Source organism: Gymnodraco acuticeps, unplaced genomic scaffold, assembly GCF_902827175.1.
Source record: "Gymnodraco acuticeps unplaced genomic scaffold, fGymAcu1.1, whole genome shotgun sequence".
In the NCBI taxonomy this organism is placed as follows: Eukaryota; Metazoa; Chordata; class Actinopteri; order Perciformes; family Bathydraconidae; genus Gymnodraco; species Gymnodraco acuticeps.
The window spans coordinates 1,407,876-1,428,262 of record NW_022991001.1 but is presented as its reverse complement, the minus strand read 5'-3'; the positions used below and the strand labels follow the sequence as shown (position 1 = coordinate 1,428,262).

The 20,387-nt window shown below is 40.7% G+C and overlaps 1 protein-coding gene across 1 annotated transcript; it reads left to right on the top strand.

The window, feature by feature from the left end:
- The first annotated feature begins 1,402 nt into the window (after window positions 1–1,402).
- Window positions 1,403–18,438, top strand: eif3eb (eukaryotic translation initiation factor 3, subunit E, b). Its single transcript, XM_034236044.1, has 13 exons — window positions 1,403–1,525; window positions 1,961–2,078; window positions 2,882–2,999; window positions 3,134–3,176; window positions 4,052–4,156; window positions 4,298–4,423; window positions 4,967–5,091; window positions 8,969–9,095; window positions 9,199–9,300; window positions 15,006–15,115; window positions 15,361–15,463; window positions 16,977–17,111; window positions 18,148–18,438. The coding sequence occupies exons 1-13, from the start codon at window positions 1,436–1,438 to the stop codon at window positions 18,184–18,186; spliced, it is 1,341 nt and encodes a 446-aa protein (XP_034091935.1). The 5' UTR covers window positions 1,403–1,435; the 3' UTR covers window positions 18,187–18,438.
- The last annotated feature ends 1,949 nt before the right edge of the window (window positions 18,439–20,387 follow it).

The following is a 20,387-nucleotide window of genomic DNA, read 5'->3' as shown; positions in this document are numbered from 1 at the left end:
TAGCAATGGGCCTGTTATTCTTGGAGATCAAAGAAACAGCAAACAGTAGCTTTGTCGACATGTGAGGCAGAGTACATGGCACTGGCTGCCACAGCACAAGAGAGTTTGTATCTTGTGCAGCTAATAGAGAGCATGGATAGTGAGGGTCAATATACTCCTGTAAAAATCTTTGAAGATAACCAGGGTGCAATTGCTCTATCCAAGAACCCAGTATGTCGTCAACGATGTAAACATGTGGATGTCAAGTATCATTTTGTTCGAACTGTACTGAGTGATAACATGATAACCATTGACTATTGCCCTACAGCTGATATGGTTGCTGATATTTTCACTAAGCCTGCAACAAAGGTAAAAAGTGAGACATTTGTAAAGTATTTGTTTGGAATGTAAATAACCCCAGAAGTTTCAAACACTGTGTTATTGTGCAGGTGTATAAGGTGTTTACATTTGAATTCATGTTGAGAAATTGTGCAGTATAAGAGTAAGTGGGGGTGTTGAATTATGAAATGTAATATATGAATTCTGTTTATTTAATACTCTTATACTAATCACTTCCTGTATTCCCGTGATAAAAGGGACATGCGCAATAAAACGTGTCACTTCCGTTTGAAGCACAGCTGATGGTGTATGTGTGTATTTATTCCTCTGTCACGTTAACTATGTTCATGGTATTCCTGCCCTAAGATCATGGCATCGCTAACAGTTTCATCCCATAGGCATTGAGACTATTAAACACCTGAGCTTGCACTATTTTTATTTGTGTTCTTTATATGTTATGTCTTCTGTCTTGTCAATTGTACTGTTGAGGTTTCATGCATTACATAATTACACCGCAGTTTTATGTAATGACAATAAACCTTTGAATCTTGAATTTAATCTTTATGAAGAAATGTTTTTTTTGCAATGCAGTAAATGTCAGTTCTCCAAGGTAAAAGTCACATGTTTAACATTGTAGATTGTATACATCTTTTTGCATTCAAGCAAACGGTATTAAGTGAACAGAGTGTGATCTGTTGGGTTTTAATTCAAGTTTCTATATAAATACCAAATTATGGAATATATGCATATTTATGTTCTGGCTTCAGCACACCAGAAGCAAGACAGATCTGAGAATTGTTGAATATATATTTGTTTCGATATATTATTATATTGTGTGGGCATCCATCCATCCATCTTATCTTAATATTTTTAATTATTATGTTAGTTATGACAGCCAGGCACATTCACTGGTATAACTAGATGATTTAAAAGTTTTTAAAAAACGTGCTTATTGGAATGGCATCAAACAATTTATATCACATTTCTTAGTTTTCCTAGGAAATTCTAGTAGTAGCCTAGTAGTCCATCGTGACGCCGGGGAACTGCGATGACGTAACGTTGCCTGATCCGTCTGCGCTAGGTTTGTCAATAAAGGTTGTATTTGAAGCCAGCCAGGATGGCGGACTACGATTTGACAACCAAGATAGCCCATTTTCTGGACCGGCATTTGGTCTTTCCTCTTCTGGAGTTCCTGTCAGTGAAAGAGGTACACCAGCTATTACATTGTATGATAGTAAAATATAACGTGGCAGTTTTTTTAGCGCGTATTTCTACCTGTTTGGCTAGCTGTTTGGCTAGCTGTCATGTTATCCCACCGGAAGACAGCGAACGCTTACTAAACTACACGTGAATTGAAGTTAAAAGCTGGACAGTTGTTGTACTGTTTGGTACAGTAGCAGTCAATTCCTGGAAATCTGTTAAACCGATTTTATTTGTATGTCTTTGGCTTACATGCTTCTTATTGCCGATACCTAGCGTTAAAGGTTATCATTTAGCCACGGATTAGCGTTAGCCATAGGTTGATTTCAGCATTAATTATGATACCCTGACAGTGTTTCACTTTTCTCTTTTGTTCAGTTGTTTTCTCGTTTGAGTGCGTGTCTCAGAGGAACTTCATATCGTTAATTGTTTATATTAACAGATCTACAATGACAAGGAACTGCTCCAGGGAAAGCTGGACCTCCTCAGCGAGACAAACATGGTGGATTTCGCCATGGATGTGTACAAAAACCTGTACGCCGACAAGGAAATCCCACACTGTAAGAGAATATCAGTTTAATAAACACTTTGTTCCGATTCTCTAGCATTTCATTATGTCATACAGTCTATCACACAGTAATGTTGATCAATAGAATAGATGCATCTTGGGTAATGACCAAAGCAATTGGATTTTAATCACGATTTATTTTGTATTCAATACATTGTGTACTGTTAGTGTTCACCTGATGAAAATGTTACATATTAAAGGGGAAAATACTAGCCTCATTGCCTGTGATGTCCCGACATTGACAAGCAACCATAACTGTTTATTGATCCAATTAATAAGAATATATCAGCACCAACAACATATCTCGGAACCAAACCATGTTCTGAACAGTGAATATGAACTAGTAGCATCTAATCGGAGATACAGGGTCCCGCGATGCAATAAAGTCAGACTGAAGCACTCCTTTGTGCTCCAGTCAATCCTCTCAGTAAATACAGAGCTGATCCCAGATCAAATGCACGCTGAAGGCTCTTTGAGCATGTTTTCTCTCAGTGATTGTGCTGTTATGTTACATTTTTGTTGTTTTTGTATTGTGTCTTGATATTTGTTGATGTTACACATGAGCTGCTGTGATGCAAGTCACATTTCAGACTTGATCTGACCATTAAAGTATTATCGTATGGTATCGTTGTATCCTACCATAATCTGGATTAAAGGGTAATTGGTTACTGGACACAAAAGTGTTCTTGCCTATATTTTCATGTCTTCTGCTCCAGATTTTCGAACCAGATGAACAAACGTGAACAAAAAGCGTTTGGCGATAGATGCTTAATGTGACAATTGTTTGTGTTTCAGCTCTGAGGGAGAAGAGGAGTTCAGTGGTGGACCAACTAAAGCAGCTGCAGTCAGAGACGGAGCCCATTGTCAAGATGTTTGAAGACCCAGAGACCACTCGACAGATGCAGTCCACGCGGTCCGATCAACTTAAATCCTTAGCTCAATCTATTTTATAGTACTGCCAATATAATAATACTTCTGAAAGGATGTCTGTGGACTTTACATGGCTCTTCTAACAACTATTGATCTATTTGTGTTTTTCTTCTTCAGAGATGGGAGGATGCTCTTCGACTATCTTTCAGAGAAACACAACGTAAATTCTGAAATGTTAAATGCTGTATTCATTTTGTTTGATAAAAGGTGCCCTGCATTTAGATATTTGTAGGTGGGTTGCACAATGTGCTTTTGTTTCCATAACAACCAGCTGCCACGTGAGCCAGCAGGGCTGTTTTTCTAGTCTCAAAATCTTAAAACACCACCACCAATGTCCTCATTATAAACTCAATCATCACTTCTTGCAACTGTTCTACCAATGCTTTGTTTATTTTATATTTGTGTTATATAATCTACACATACACTACACAGGATGTGCAAATAATGTTAGGTCTGCAACTATTGACTATTTTCATATCAATTTGGTCCATAAAATATAATGGAAAAGTCCCCCTCTATTTTGAAAAATTCCAAGATGAAATGTATTTCTTTTGTCAAATACCTACATGTATTCTCTGTGATGATATAAAAGGAAGGACAACAGGGAATCTCAATATTTAAGAGACGGCTAACATTTTTGCATTACATTTTTATTTTCTTCTGTAATTGAATCATGCTCTTCATCATTTGCCCTGCCAAAAAATCGGACTTGTGAAAATGAACAGGCTTTGTTTTGGCTAAAAGGATGAAAGATTCAGACACTTTCCCCAATCAGCCACAATCTGTCAGCCTTACAGCCTCTCATTTTTATTTTCTCTGAAGGAAATAAAAAGGAGCTAGCAGTTTGATGGACAGTGCTGTGACTTCACTCCAAGGCCAAAGACTGTTCACTCATGTCAGCTTTAATATCTTGCCATACCTCTTATAATGAGTCTTTGGAAGCTATATTGCAGGTAGTAACCGTTTGATCAAATCCAAACTTTACCTCCGTATAATTAGTTGTGGGTTAAATGTCCCTTGTTTCTCTTCTCTTAGTTCCGACAACAATACTTGGACACACTGTACAGGTACGCCAAATTCCAGTATGAGTGTGGGAACTACTCCGGAGCTGCAGAGTACCTCTACTTCTTCCGTGTCCTGGTAAGAATAACTACCCAAAAATAAAAACATGTTTTTATAAGCCAAGATGGATATAATCGTTTTTCATCTATTTTGTATTATTATTTCCAAAATACAGCTCAGTCTGTTTTGAACATTCTGAATGTGTTCCTCTGTGCTCAGGTGCCCTCCACAGACAGGAACGCTCTGAGCTCTCTGTGGGGGAAGCTGGCCTCTGAGATCCTGATGCAGAACTGGGAAGCAGCCATGGAGGATCTGACTCGACTGAGGGAGACTATCGATAATAATGTGAGGGAATAATACTAGATAACCTAACTATGGATTACATTAGCAATATAGACATGGGCCAAGCAGCACATAGCCACAGGGATTGATAGGGGCCCCTTTTTAGTTTTTTATTTGAATTTTTTGTTTGTTTTACGGCCTCATTATATTTTGACATGACAGACGTTATTACTGTGTCGCTGAATAAATACAAAATTATCCAAAATGTTATCAATAGCTATGCATTTAGCTAATTTTGCTAATACAATATTACAACATGTTTCTTATCAAATAGAGTGGTTAAATATAGTTCTGAAACAAGCCAGCCTTTTACGTGTATTTGTGTTTGACTTAGGCATTGTGATAAAAATGCTTATAATGTCAGGACAAATAAATTGAATTCACATTTTGAAAAAATTCTAAGATATTCTGCATTTTACATTTCTTCTATCTGACTCCAACGTAGGCTTTTTAATTTGGCAGGAACTGTATTGAAAGGTCTGAATTGTATTGTCGGTTGTTGTTGCTGTACACACACATCCTGATACTGTGTCCCTCTCCCCTCAGTCGGTGAGCTCTCCTCTGCAGTCCCTGCAGCAGAGGACCTGGCTCATCCACTGGTCCCTCTTCGTGTTCTTCAACCATCCCAAAGGCAGGGACAACATCATCGAGCTCTTCCTCTACCAGCCTCAGTGAGTCTCGGTTCTTAAAGGTCAAATGCAAAGCTTCCAAATATGCTACATTTTTATAGAAATGTTGTTTTTAAGACTGCCTGTATTTTTTATTTTATTTAAATCAAGATAATACACCCAAAAAAAAGCTTTTTATTGATCCAAAACTCGACCCAAAGCCGTCTGAATTTCTGACATGTAATTCCCAGCAGCCTCCGCGCGCGTGACGTAATAGTGGCCAAACAGTCTCTGGACCAAATATCCCGACTCGGCAGTCTCGGTCACATGTTTTTCGAAAATAAAACTGAATTAACATGGGTTATTGTTGTGCTTTTTGTTGTACGAACGGTGCGGGATCTGGGAGAGTTTTACATGCATTTCCCAAAGACCAAATCATCCGCAAAAAATTGATTTTTTTTAGTGAATCGTGTTGGATGGCAACCGACAAAATGGAGCAAGTTGTGTTCTGACCACTTCGCGTGTGATGCATACGACGTTGATCCTGCTATCATGAAGTCTGTTGGTGGAGAAGCATTAATAGCACGTCGGAGGCTGAAACCCGGAGCCGTCCCCTCCATATTTCAGCACAAGAAACCACTGAAAGAACGAAAGAGCCGGGCGATGCAGAAACGCCAAAGAATTGAGGTAAACAACTTTTGATTAGATTTCAAAGCGCACGGAGCACAGCAGATAACGCAGATAACGGAATTGCAGTTTTATTGCTTATAGAGGTGGGCACCGTTAGATTCTGTGTCTTTACGATCATAAACAATGTGTTGGATGTGGAGCTAGGATAAGTAATAAGGGCGCTAGGAGTGATAGGTTAGCATTTTTCGCTCGGGGCTAATTCACTGTTAGCATTGTAGTTTATCTGCAGCTCATTCATCGCTCCTCCACTCATAACGGAAAATGTCGAACGTCCTACAGTCGGTGATGCAGACTTCTTCTCCCATCTCTTCCTTCACTTTCCCATAGTTGTGGCAGCACTTGTTTTCTCGGCTTGTATGCATGGTCTGGCAGTTTCCACATCTACACCAATTCTCAGCACCCTCGGCCTCTTCCTCAGATGGCGAACTTGAATCATCGCCATCAGCACTTTCATCGGTGATATCAGGTGACGTTTCCTTGTATTTCCTCTTCGACATCAGAGGCTCGTATAGATATGGTTGGATGTCGACAACATACTCCAGATATTGGGTGGCCTCCGACTCAGAATCAGACATGATAAGCCGGGTGGAAATATGTTAGGCATTGAACAAATTCCCATCCACCTCGTCCTTGTGAGGTGAGTCCGCCTGGACTTTATTTTTCTAAACCTCTCTAAAAAGGTCAAATTTCACTTGTTTTGCATCAATCTTGATACAGGGTACTTATTATATGTTATAGTTTGGATTCCTAAAGCTTTTAGTCTATAGTCTACTCAGAATCAGACGGCGGAAGCCGCTGTGATTGATAAGCCAGGTGGAAATACGTTTGGCACATCTGACGTCACGCGCCGCCATCTTGCGGAGGAGCGGCGGAGAAAATAAATCGTCGGACTTGGTGTTGGGGGTTGAACAAAATTAATATTGCGCATTGCCAGACTCATATTATCTCCGATTTTAATACTGCAATATCTTAGATAGTGTTGTAGCTATATGATTTCGATTTTACTGGCAATTATACAAAAAGCTTTGCATTTGATCTTTAATGTAGCAGAGAACAGTCAACTTGAACAAACAATACAAGGCATATGATGCTGTCATCCAGACTCTAGATCAGGGGTGTCCAAACCTTTTTCACAGAGGGCAACATACAGAAAAATATGCAAAGGGCTGGGCCAATCACTAGAGGTATATTGCCTCATAAGTTCAGATATAAGTTAGCAAAATCAATCAAATGGAGGTAAATGAGGCCTTAAAACAGAAGCCTCAGATTGATTATAATAAGGAGAAATAGAAAGGGTCTATTTCAATCAATCAATGTTGATTTAGCCCAATATCACAAATGTTACATTTGTCTCAGTGGTCTTCACAGTGTGTACAGAATATCAGTATGACAATACGACACCCTCTGTCCTTAGACCCTCTGTCCTTAGACCCTCACATCGTACAAGGAAAAACTTCCAGAGAAAACCCACAGTTTAAAGGGAACATGGGAGAAACCTCAGGGAGAGCAACAGAGGAGGGATCCCTCTCCCAGGACGGACAGACGTGCAATAGATGCCATGTGTAAATTGAAGAGATAATACATTTTACAGCGTATAGACCGAATGTTAGGAAATGCATGTGTCTGTAATAAGAAGATGAATCCACGAGGATGTCAATAATCCTGTGGGAGCCATCAGGGAAGTAGCATGATTTCAAGCTTGTTATGTAAATAAGTCATTGGGCTTTTTGCTTATCAACTAAGATATGTTAGAACATTTTTCCAAATGTAATTGACTGAATTTATTTGAAAAGTGGTCTTATTAACGCATGAATACTATTGTGTAATATATTTGTACATTTATATTTAAGAAGTACAATATAACACAAGCACAAGTTTCATTTGTGGGCCATGCTCCATTATACTTTTAGAATTTGCTGAGGGCCGATTCAAAATGGTCCGCGGGCCGCATTTGGCCCACGGGCCGTAGTTTGGACACCCCTGCTATGGAGTTGAACAAAAAAGCTTGAAGATTCATCTATTACATTTACAAATCTATATCAACATAACAATGGGTGCAGCTTTTTCTTATTTTGCAAGTCTATTCATCCTGATCAAAATGCAGAGTTGCAGAAAAAGATTAGGCTACACAAATTGTATTTCTATTCCTTTATTTGAAGAATTATAATCCCATGGTGGCTTTGTAGCATTGTTTCAGACTTGTGTCATGCATTTATTATAAAAATTGTAATAAGTAAAACAAATGAATCGACATTTATTTGCTGTCAAAAAAGCGAATCTGTTGTGCTCTGCTGCAAGCTGTCCACAAAGAAAGCCACCTGTATTAAGTGGGCGGTCTTGCAGCAACCTAACAGCACTATCATTTACTTTATACCATTACAAAAACATCTATTTAGCTCAAACGCTTTAAAATAAATCTCATTCCACTTGATTACATTTAAATGTAATTAAATGTAGGCGTGTGTGTATGAATACAGGTTTGATGGATCTGTCATCCATACTTTATTCTTAATCACGCTCCAGAATGTCATGACTTGTTTTGAAAAGTCCTTTTGAGCTTGAAGGCCACCCTGCTGTTGTATTGTCAAAAAGAATGTGATTCATAATAGGTTGCTGCTACTAATAATAATAATTCCTTACATTTATTATAGCGCTTTTTCAATGACTCAAAGCGCTTTACATATACACACATTACACATATATGATACATGCAATGGTCAGATACTGTGGACAATACCCACAGGAGCAAGTTCAGGTGAAGTGTCTTGCCCAAGGACACACCGGCTTTACAGACGCAGCAGCGGCGGGTTTCACCCCTTGATCTGATGATCATTGCACAGCGCACTGCGCCACACCGTCCATCTTCACGCCTCGAGGTCATCGAGGCGCTTTTACAAGTACACATTGGTATTATACATGTACTGTGGACAATACCCACAGGAGCAAATCCGGGTGAAGTGTCTTGCCCAAGGACACAACGGCCTGACGCAGTGGCGGCAGGAGCGGGTTTCGAACTGGAGTTCCCCAGCACTCCCCCTTGATCTGATGATCGGATGCACAGACCACTGCGCCACCCGTACTAAAGTGTTCAGGTGTTTGTGAAATGTTCTACCCTGTATTTTGCAGCATGAATCAGAGCTTTCTCTGCACAGCTTGCTGTTTGCTTTCCGAGTGAAATGATTGATGCTTTCACGTTTTTGTTGTGATGGCAGCTAATGGTGGTGCCACTGTGTGCTTTTGTGTTCTTCAGGTATCTGAATGCCATCCAGACAATGTGTCCACACATCCTGCGGTACCTTACGACGGCTGTCATCACCAACAAAGACGTGCGGAAGCGCAGACAAGTGCTCAAGGACTTGGTGAAAGTCATTCAACAGGTAAGATCAAAACCTCTCGGCGGACTATTTTTTTATTTTAAATCTAACATGGCTCTAGGATTCAGGGCTCAAATGAGTTGTGCTTGTATCCCCCGTCTCGCAGGAGTCGTACACGTACAAGGACCCAATCACGGAGTTTGTGGAGTGTCTCTACGTCAACTTCGACTTTGACAGCGCCCAAAAGAAGCTGAGGGAGTGCGAGTCGGTAAGGATGGCTTTCTAAAGTTTGACAGTGTGTGTTTGTCACAGTGCATGAGCCATCAAAGTGAGCTGTCTCCTGGGACTGAGGGCTCACATGAAGCTTCCCTTAGCTATAGTGCTCTCATCTCAGTCCCAGGCATTTCACTCCGCAGCCATTCAGCCTCGGCAAATCCATGTCTGGCCTGATTTGCCGGCTCTTGCTTTTATTCAGTTTGATTTTCAAAGCGGAACAGCTGTCAGATTTGGGGCTCGGTTGCCTTTAGGAACCCCTCGGTGCAGTTTTTAAATTGTGTTCGGGGACCACTTTGCGTATTCTCGCAGCACTCTCATCAATTGGCTTTAACCCCTCCTGATAAATGATGCAGTGATCGTGAAGGCCTCAACACTCCTGTCAGATACAGAGTGTGAGCGCAGTGATGGAAAGAAGACAGTTCATTAAGATAGTCTGTTGTCATGGATTCTGATGCCTTTTTATAGTCAGGGGTATTCCAATGTTTTTGTTCATTGCTTTGCTCTTGAGATTAACATTGTGATTGCTGTCCAAGCATCACATGATGTTTTTGATTTGCTTTCTGGGCTTTTTTTAGCATGAAGGTCTTTTGTTGTGGCGAGATAACTTTTTGGTGCAAAATGTGAAAAGTGCAGTAGAACGTATTTTCACTCAAGTTCTTTATATAGGTAGAATTGGGAGGTACTTGTACTTAACACTAGAACCGCCAACGGGTCAATTCATCCCTGTGCGATCAAAACTCACTGTTCTGTATGATAAATAAAAGAACATTGTACCTTGAAAATCAATAGCGGGTACATTTGACCCGTTGGCGGTTTTATGTATACAGCGACCTCTGGTGGTTCTAGTGTTAAAGAGGCTCTAGTATGCTTTCTGTGGTTCTCTCCCTGTAGTGGGTTCTATAGGTTTGTGTGCATGTAAATGGTCTGCAAAAGCTGAAATCCCAAAGTCCCCTCTAGAGGGAGTTTCTCCCCCACACACACGTAACACTCACACTGCTATTGGCTAGCGGTCCAACATTTTATACATGCCTAGAGGCGGGACATCTCTAAGCGGTTGACCAATCACAACAGAGCCGGCCAGCTAACCAATCAGAGCAGACTGGGCTCTGGTTTCAGACAGAGGGTGGAAAGAGGTGCTGCAGCACAGGCAGTGTGAGAGAAATAAAGAGCTTTTTGAACATTAGAGCATGGAGACATGTAGAGACACTAAATACTCAAATGTAGCTGAAAATGAGCAAAATCTGTCATATTTAATACAAAATCAACTAATGAATCATGTTGAAATATTATGGAATCAGAAAGTTGGAAATATAAAAAGCCGTTAAAGTTAGCAATACCTTTACCAGCTGCACATTTATTTTTTTACATGAATGGATCACTAATAATAATCAGACGTGATATAATATATTTCATTCAGAGAATGGCAATTCTGGATAATGAGCACTTTCAATGTTTGTACTATAAGTATATTTTGATGCTAGTACTATTGTACTTTTACTTAAGTTACATTTTGAATGCAGGGATTTGACTTGTAGCAGAGTATTTCTACAAAAGTATCCTAAGAACCTTCCATCTCTGCAGAAGTGGCCCTGATTTGTCTCTATCACAAGAAAATAATAAATTGGATATTAACGGCCGACCCTGGCTCTATAGTTTGTGTAGAATAATTGGATTTGTCTCACAATAACTAACTCCTCGTGAAATGAAGGTGCCACACCTCCTTTCAAAATCCCAGACACTAATATATTCCCAGATGAAAGCTTTACTAGAGATCTGAGGTGGCCAAACATCCTATTTGATGTTTCTGTGATCATGGCTTTAAACCACAGATAGACGTCACTACATCACCTCCTACAGAGCTCAGCCCTGGTGATCGCGTCGTGATTCATGTGGCTGCTTCCCTGATGGAGTAATATGTTGACATCCTGTTGTGTAACATCCAAACATATTTGTTTAAATAAAACATGCCTTGCATCATACAATACATATAAACCTGTGAGCATTAGCATTGTTCTCAGCATTAGTGAATGATCTATCCTTCACAGCACAGGAAGCTCCTATAGATCAGATAGCCTCAGGAGACCTGGGAGCAGCACACTGATGCATTCTTTTTAATGAGCAATAGTAGATCTTCTGTTTTTAATGATGTGACCTACAGCCCATTATATATACAGTATATATATATTTCATTTCTGGCAATTGATATTTCCTCAGGTTTATATTTAGCAGCTATTTCAAATGTTGTCTTTAAATGGAAGGTTTTAGTCCACACAAAATGCTTCGGAGACATGAAGCCAAAATAATCAATCAAAACAGAGCTAACCCCCCCAGTCCTAAAACAGAGCAACACCTATCTGTGATTATCCAAAAAGCTTAAATTCAACATTACTCAATAATATTGTGATAATAATAATAATACATTTTATTTTAGGCGCCTTTCATGACACCCAAGGACGCCGTACAATTTGTTAAAAAAGAAAACGCTAATAGGCAACAGAACATGATAAAAACACAAACAGGAAATCATGGAGGAGACAGTCAAGTGGACACAAATGAAACATATAATGGGGAGCACTACAGTGAGTAGGCAGATTTGAACAGGTGGGTTTTTAATTGGGATTTGAATATGGTGATTGTGTCTGACTGTCGGATGTGCGGGGGGAGGGAGTTCCAGAGTCTGGGAGCAGTGCAGCTAAAAGCCAGAGCACCCATGGTGACGAGGCGTGGGGTGGGGACGGTCAACAGACCAGCAGAGGAGGAGCGGAGGGAGCGAGAGGGGGTGTACTCCTGAAGAAGGTCAGCCAGATAAGGGGGGGGGGGGGGGGGGGGCAGGTTATGGAGGGCTTTGTAAGTGAGCAGTAGGTTCTTGAAGTTGATACGGGATTGCACCGGGAGCCAGTGGAGTTGGATGAGGATGGGGGTGATGTGTTCTGAGGCCTTGGTGCCGGTGATGATCCGGGCTGCGGAGTTCTGTATGATTTGTAGTTTATTGATGCGCTTGGTGGGTATGCCCGAGAGGATGGCGTTACAGTAGTCGATGCGGGGCGTGACAAATGCATTGACCAGGACTTCAGTGTTTGATTGAGAAAGCGATGGGCGGAGTCTGGAGATGTTGCGTATGTGGAAGAAGGCAGTCCGGGTGATGTTATTTATGTGAGGTGAAAATGAGAGGGAGCTGTCCAGGATGACACCAAGGCTCTTAACTCGGCCAGAGAAGGGGATGGGGTAGCCATCAATGATGAGGTTGGAGGCAGGGTCTTGAGTTTGCTCTTCATAGCATTAATCCAGTTTTAGATGAGTCATAATATGTTGGTTAACTTTCTTCATTTTGTCAGTTTTGTGTCAAATTCCCATTTTCGGTCATCAAATGATATCGATTATTTCCAAAATGTGTGTCAATCTAGTCTTGCTCAAACAATCATTTTGTTATTTCAGTTAAGGTTATTTCAAGATTTTATTTGATCATAATTCTCTGATGAAAAACACGGTTTGAATGATTAGGAATGCCGTACATTGTGAGGTCTGATAGTTTGGAACAGGACATTTTAATGTATGGGTAGATAAAAAAAACAGCCAGACCACAGGAACATTTTCCGGCCAATCATATGTGGTCACCGTGTGGTGCTATTATGTGCTTATAGCAGAGATGTTCACAAGTCTTTTTTTGCAAGTCCAAGTCAAGTCTCAAGTCTTTGTGGGGTGAGACTTGATCAAGTCTCAAGTCTTTGGTCACGAGTCCAAGTCAAGTCTCAAGTCTCTAAAAAATAAAAGTCTCATGTCTCTTCTGGCTGTAATAAGCCTTCTATTGTCTGCTGCTATCCAGTCTGTTAAGAATACTGCACAGCTATATCTAAGAAATTCAAAGCATTTACTGTATTATTATCACTCCTATATCTATTAGCATACAGTATCAGTACTGATTAGTTGTTTGTTATATGATCACTTTAAACAGGCTATTGCAATGCAATATGAGGACAAACATCACACTTTAGCTAAATGCAAACAACTTATAAGCAAAACACTTCAAAATCAGAAATCAGTATCACAAATACTTTATTAATCCCCCACAGGGAAACTGTGTTAAAAGTACTTAAAAGTAAATATTTGTTCTGTGCCATTTGCAACTAAAAAACTATTGCTGCAATATTATCTGAAATATACTGAACTGGTGATATTAAAACATGACCTGTTCCAAAAGAGATATTTACCATTAACACCATTTACCAGCCAAATGCTGGTAAATCATGCAAGTGGCAGGTACTGTATGTTGCACGCACCAGCCAAACATAACAATGGCAATCTATTGAGTGGCTGGTAACATTTCAACATTCACTAGGCTAGCCATTTGGCCAGTGGACAAAAATGTTAAAATGTGACCTCTGCAACCGTATTGTTTAATTACACTGGGTCTCTAATGACATCTTTTAAGTCTACTATAAATAAACATATTCCTCTATCCTCTCACTCAAACCCAGTGTAATGGTAACCTGATAAACCTGTAACATTAACGTTACGTGGTCAACAATAAACCTGTAACCTGCCTATAAACCGACAGATGTATTTATGTATGTAACTATGTATTTTTCTACGTTTAACGTTAGCAGGTAGATAGTGGCAGCAGAACGTAATGATTAACGTTACCGACCTTTTTTATGTCATGTCAAGAGTTGGATGTCAACGCCACTCAACGCAAACAAGTGTGACAAGCAAACATTCACTCATCTTTTCAAATATTCAGTTACAAAGCTAGTAGCAAGCTAAGTTAACATTACATAGCTGATGCTGAGCTAAACATGTTTGCTAACCGTCCATATGCGTTAATGTGACTGACCTCTCCGGGTGAGTTTTCAAGTGCCTGATTAAATTTGAAGTTGTTGCACCAGCATCCTTGATTTTAATATTGCAGACTTTGCAGTGTGCGCTCCTTTTGTTGGTGCCGCCGGCGTTTTTGTTCGAAGTTTTTATAGTTGAACCTGCAAGCGGTACAGCTGCAGGTGTGCCGCCGGTCGCCATGGTGTTACCATAATGTTAATGTTAAAGGTGGGGTAGGTACGTTTGAGAAACCGGCTCGAGATACACTTTTTGTTATATTCCATGGAATGCTCTTAACATCCCGATAGCCGGCCCGGCTAAAATAACTGGATGGCCTACCTGCCTGTCAGCCTTCCATCAGGGAACAAATTTATCTCGTGCCCTCATTGGTCATGTGCGCGTTCGTGTGTGTTGGAGGAGGGGCTCTGTGAGGAAGTGGCAGATTTTCTCCGGTTGTGTATTTTCAAATTCTAGCGATCTCGAGCCGGTTTCTCAAACTTACCTACCCCACCTTTAATACGCCAAAAATAGAAAACACAATGATTGTTCACGAGTCCCAACACACGAGTCCAAGTCGAGTCCGAAGTCTTTTGAGCAGGAGTCCAAGTCAAGTCTGAAGTCTCTGTGTGTGCGACTTAAGTGCGACTCGAGTCCGAGTCACAGACTCGAGTCCCCATCTCTGGCTTATAGTATACTTATCATTCCAGTTAAACATGGATATGGTTTAAAATGATAGCTTCACACACATCATATCCAAACAATGGAAAATGTGCCGGCAGAAAAACTCAAAGACATTTCCAGATGTTTTTCCTATACTTTCTATATGTGAATGCTCAGTATTGTGTTTACAGTGATGGTTTCTTACAGTGGATTCTTTCCCCTCAGGTTCTTGCAAATGACTTCTTCCTGGTTGCTTGCCTCGAGGATTTCATAGAGAATGCCCGCCTCTTCATCTTTGAGACCTTTTGTAGGATTCATCAGTGCATCAGCATCAGGTACACCGTCTTCGTAGTCTTTGAACTTGTCAAAAACGGCGTGTGCAGTGCCTTATTTATTAGTCAAAGCCCAGAAACAGAAACTCTCGTATACCCAAATGATTGATGTTCTGCAGCGCTCCCAAATTGTAGTGGTTTTTCATCCTAGTTCCCTTTGAAGTGTTATCAACAGTAAAGAGAATTTTGAAGACTTTAATGGATATTTACTGAACTGAAAGGCCTCCTCCTCTTCTCTCTCCACTCAGCATGCTGGCAGACAAGCTCAACATGACGCCGGAGGAGGCGGAGAAGTGGATCGTCAACCTCATCCGTAATGCCAGACTCGACGCCAAGATCGACTCCAAACTGGTGAGGCTCTGCTTTCACTGATCCACATCCGGTCAGATATCCTTCAACTCGCCCAGCATAGCATAAACAACCCTGTACAGAACGGTGCAGTCAAGTTTGATGTTATTATGTTTGACAGTTAGCATCACAAGTGCTCCCTCGACAGAAAGCATTAGGACTTTCCCATTCCATTTTGGACTGAAATAAATACGGTCTCTGGTGAACACACGTTTATGATATTGACACTTGTTGTTCAGCAGGACCCTTTCAACACATTAACACCACTTTTATTTGATTGTTTCACAACCGCAAAGCTCAAGGCGGCTAATGTTCGGCCTGATGACTCTTCTCATTTAGGTCCTGTGTCCGCAAAGCTCCTTTTTTCTGAGAAAGTAGCTGAAGAGTTTCCTCCCAGCGCTTCTTTCATTGTTTCTATGACCACTACATCTTCATACGATCAGATCCAGCTAGTTCTAGCTAATGATATGACTACCTGCTTATTAAAAGACACCTAAACAATAAGTGTCGCTATGCAACCGGGTGAGGCCACAAAGTATAGCGCAGCATTATGCATTTGTTTACATGCCCACCGGAACCCCGAGGCATTACCAACAGATCAACGCACAATCAACCCACAAAGGACATCTCTTTCTCCACATTAAGTGTTAGACATTAGAATTGACTATTCTTGTCTGTCACATACTCTTCTTGTCTGTCACATAAGTGGCGCAACTGAAGCGGGTATTGCGCTAAAGGGAATTATTTTGACGGAAGAGATTAGATTTGCCGGCTAACGTGAACTCTGACGTCGCCATTTTGTGTGCTTCGCGGATGCGCTCGGCTCCTCTCGACTGCTGCTCGGTCAGCTTCCGGATGAGGAGGCATTCGTTTCGACCAACTTACAGTAGATAACATTACAAACATTTTTAACAGGGGCCATAATAGTGTAAATAAGCAGCTGCTATCACTCTCACTCGTTGAGTGAGGAGGCATTCTGTGTGTCTGTGGGAGATAAAAGGATAACGCTCACCGGTTACAACATCCAGTGTCCAGCTGATATGCTCCAACAAATCAACTTCTTGGTCTTCACTATGATAGTGAATCAACCTTCTCCACCATTTACTACAGTGACGTCAACGACGCCTTTTGGGACATTTGAAATATTTTCAAATCAAAGCGGCTGCACAAAAAAAGGTGGAGCAGTCGGGGAAAAGATGCTGGGAGTGTTGCCCTTTCTTGAGATGATGGCATGTTCTTATTAGAGTCACTTGTTAGCAAAAGCCATTCATATACAAACGACACATAGAAGCTTCAGACAATGACAAGTGGGTTATTTCCTGACTTTGAGACGAGGGAACATGGTTGTGGTAAAATGCTAACTAACTTCCTGGTTTTAGGACTCATTCCTGCACCACTCTATTATCCACTATGAGATGTAAAACCGTTATGAAAATAGATGTAACTTGCTCTTACAGGACCGAAGGCAGCATCGAGTGCGTTCTTCTGAATATTCATCTGTGAACTTGTTCCCCAGGGTCATGTGGTGATGGGCAACAACGCGGTGTCTCCGTACCAGCAGGTGATCGAGAAGACCAAGAGCCTGTCCTTCCGCAGCCAGATGCTGGCCGTGAACATAGAGAAGAAGGTCGCCCATAGCAACAGGAATGAGGTACACTGAGAACTAAACATTTTAAAGAGATGTTAACATGTCTACCTTTAGTAGTCAACCGACATAATTGAGAAGGACAATAGAAATCTTTTCAAATGTGTGGGTTACGCCAAATATTCATGGCCTTGTAGTCCAATAGTTGCATTGGCGGAATATTCGGTTATGAAACAATAGATCGTTCCTTCCAGGCTAAATGAAGGTATTGAATATACAATCAATTAGAGTTTTGCTTGTTTTTTTTTCAGTAAATCATGATATAAATCATATTCTTAGATACAAATCATCCTTTATAATAAATATATAAAATATTTAAAATATAAATAAATACACTCTTTAGTGTTTTAGAGTGAGTGCACTAAATATTTGTGTTTGCACTCAATATGAAACATTTGTATACCTATAATACAATGCCTGTCATGTGAATGAAAGCATTCAAGCCTAAAATAACTCAAACAAATACATTAGGAAAATGCTATTATTAATTATTAAATATTTAGTGAAACCAAGCTAGTATTAATTACAAACTGGATTGGTTGAAGCGGCTGCATTAGTCGGCCAATCACATCCTTCATTTAATGAAATAACTCTTACAGGGATTGGCTGTAAAGAAATGGATGACATGCAGATATGATTTGACTGGGGAGGGTTTGGTTTGGGTCATTTCAGTACCCCTCCCTAACAATCGGTTTACAATCAGCCAATCAGATGTAACTTTGTTAACTCTTCGTTGAGGGCACCCAAAGTAATGTTGAAGATTGATACGCTGGCTGTTACCAGTTCAAGGCTAATGTATTTGAAATGTATTTTACACTTTATACTTTATAAAGACACTTGTTCTAAAGTGTTCTTTTTAGATGTTGGCATTTCAAATGTTCCTAATGGTCACCTGTCACTTTCCTCTGTCTTACTGCCCTCTGATGAATCAATATTGTAAACATCCACAGATAACTTCTAATGTATTTTATTTTGTGTTTTAAAAAATAAATCTTGAGCATTCCTTCTAATGCTTTGGATTTGTTGTTGTGCTTTCTCTCAGACACCAAACTGGGCTGCTCAAGACTCTGGCTTCTATTGAAATGGAAAGCGGCTTCAAGAGGATGCAGATGGCTCTTGGGGATATCATTTAGGCTTTTTATTGAATTTATTTATTTATTTATCAGCATAGTATTTATCGTTATTTAACTGGCAGCTTAACCTCTGCAGTAAGAAAAAACATTGTGTTCTCTTCATTTGAAATGATATCTGGTTTCATTCATAAATGATTTACACTTTGGAAGTAACAATTGTCATAAGTTATCATTAAAACATTTGTGCCTCTTTGAAGAGATTTGTGTCTTCTTTCTTTCTTTTCATTCGACCACTAGATGGCGCATTTGGTTCATTTTTGTTTCCTAAGCCTCTACAGACAGAAGTTCCTGCCATAGAGCCAGAATATAATATTTGTAAACGGGTTAGGGTTAGAAGCGCGAGTGTTACATGTTAGGGAAGTAAACAAAGGAGTCCAATGGAGGCATTTGGGAGTGTGTGGGAGAGAAACTCCCTCTGGAGGGAACACAGGGATTGAATCCTTTGCAGACCATTTACATGCACACAAACCTATACAACAGGAAAGGGACAACCACAAAAAGCATAATAGGGGCCCTTTTAAGAACAGACAGAAGGAACTTTGACAAAAAGAACATTTTAAAAGAGATACTGAGATTTCTACAAAAAGCCTTGGCGTAGGAGGCGCTAATAATTTGATAATTGAACAGAAAAGTGCTCTGTATGGAGAGACTAAATCGGATGAATGGGCGCTTCATGTTCAAGGCTCCTCTGTTAATGGCAGTAAGTTGTTTCTGCTCATCCACTTCATGTTTAACCACACCTTGTTTCTGGAAGTTGAATGACATTTCAAAGCCTTCACCTTTTTGGAATATGGTAAAGCAAATATTAGCCCTGTGTTATGTCCTGTACTTAAGTCTTCAGTACATATTCAAACAGTCACATGCTGCCAGGGTTTAAGTGTATTAATATAGCACACAGGTGTAGACTCAATGTGTTTGAAGAAGTAAATAGCAAAGACAAGATGGGAAGGTATTTTACGAATAGAAAAAGAGAGAATACATTTGGAATTAAGGAATAATACTGATTTAAAAAAAAGTTTGACTTGCTAACCACATACTTAAGACTTCCCAAAAGGCTTGTGAACGTTTTTTTATTCTTTTAAAGACAACTTTTTTTATATAGAGAGTAATGGGGGTTATTTCAAACCTGTTAGGTGAATCGTTTTGGTTCACTTAAGTTCACTATATCTTTGTTATCTTGTGCACACCTTGTAAGTCTGTCTAAGAATATGTTGACCTGTAGGTCCAGGTTTTTGACATATGTATGGACAGAAGCTCCACGAAAACGCCTTTAAAAGGCATCTATGAGTCAAGACCCAATCATGCATCGTCATTATTAAAATACTGCTGGCAGCTGTTCAGGTAGAGAGGGGAAAGGGCCCAGGTGCATTTCTGTGACGCCCCTCTGCATTACAACTCCTTCTACACTACAACTTCTGATGTTCAGCAGGGGAGTGGCTGGCGGTTATTCTGCCGCTGTAGCTCCTAACCACTCCTCCCAACTGTTTCCCTTATGCACACACACACACACACACACACACACACACACACACACACACACACACACACACACACACACACACACACACACACACACACACACACACACACACACACATACTCTCACTTTTCCAGGACTCCATAAAACACAACAGACACAAGCTCATACACACACACACACACACACACACACACACACACACACACACACACACCACACACACACACACACATGCTCACACTCTCTGAGAGCTGACGTGGGCTGAGCAGGGCTCCTTGTGGAACAGCTGGTATCCATCTGTGGCTGCTGGGCTCTATTTGCTCTCCTTGCTGCTGCTGGAGCACAGTGGCTGCACTGAGGACACACACACACACACCGGCAACACATCCATTATCTCTGCTGCACACACACTCTGCAGATCAGACAGTGGACAGCCTTCAGCATGGACGTCCTGACAGCCTGGGCCGCTACTAACCCGGCTGTGGCCCGGCTCCTCTGGGTCCTGGTCCTGGTGCTGGCCACCCTCCTGGTGTGGCTCTTCTTCTGCTGCTACAGCTGGAACCAGAGGTCCTCACCCTCCCTGGAGAGGTACCTGGCAGGTAGGTGGGCCCTCAACCCTTCACACACACCCTTTATGGGTGTGTGAGGCCTGATGCACACACTGTTGCT

Coding starts and splice junctions, on each gene's coding strand:
- eif3eb (XM_034236044.1), top strand. CDS start 1,436: ATGGCGGACTACGATTTGACAACCAAGATAGCCCATTTTCTGGACCGG. Junction 3,000..3,133: donor CGACAGATGCAGTCCACGCG/GTCCGATCAACT, acceptor TTTCTTCTTCAG/AGATGGGAGGATGCTCTTCG. Junction 4,424..4,966: donor GGGAGACTATCGATAATAAT/GTGAGGGAATAA, acceptor CTCTCCCCTCAG/TCGGTGAGCTCTCCTCTGCA.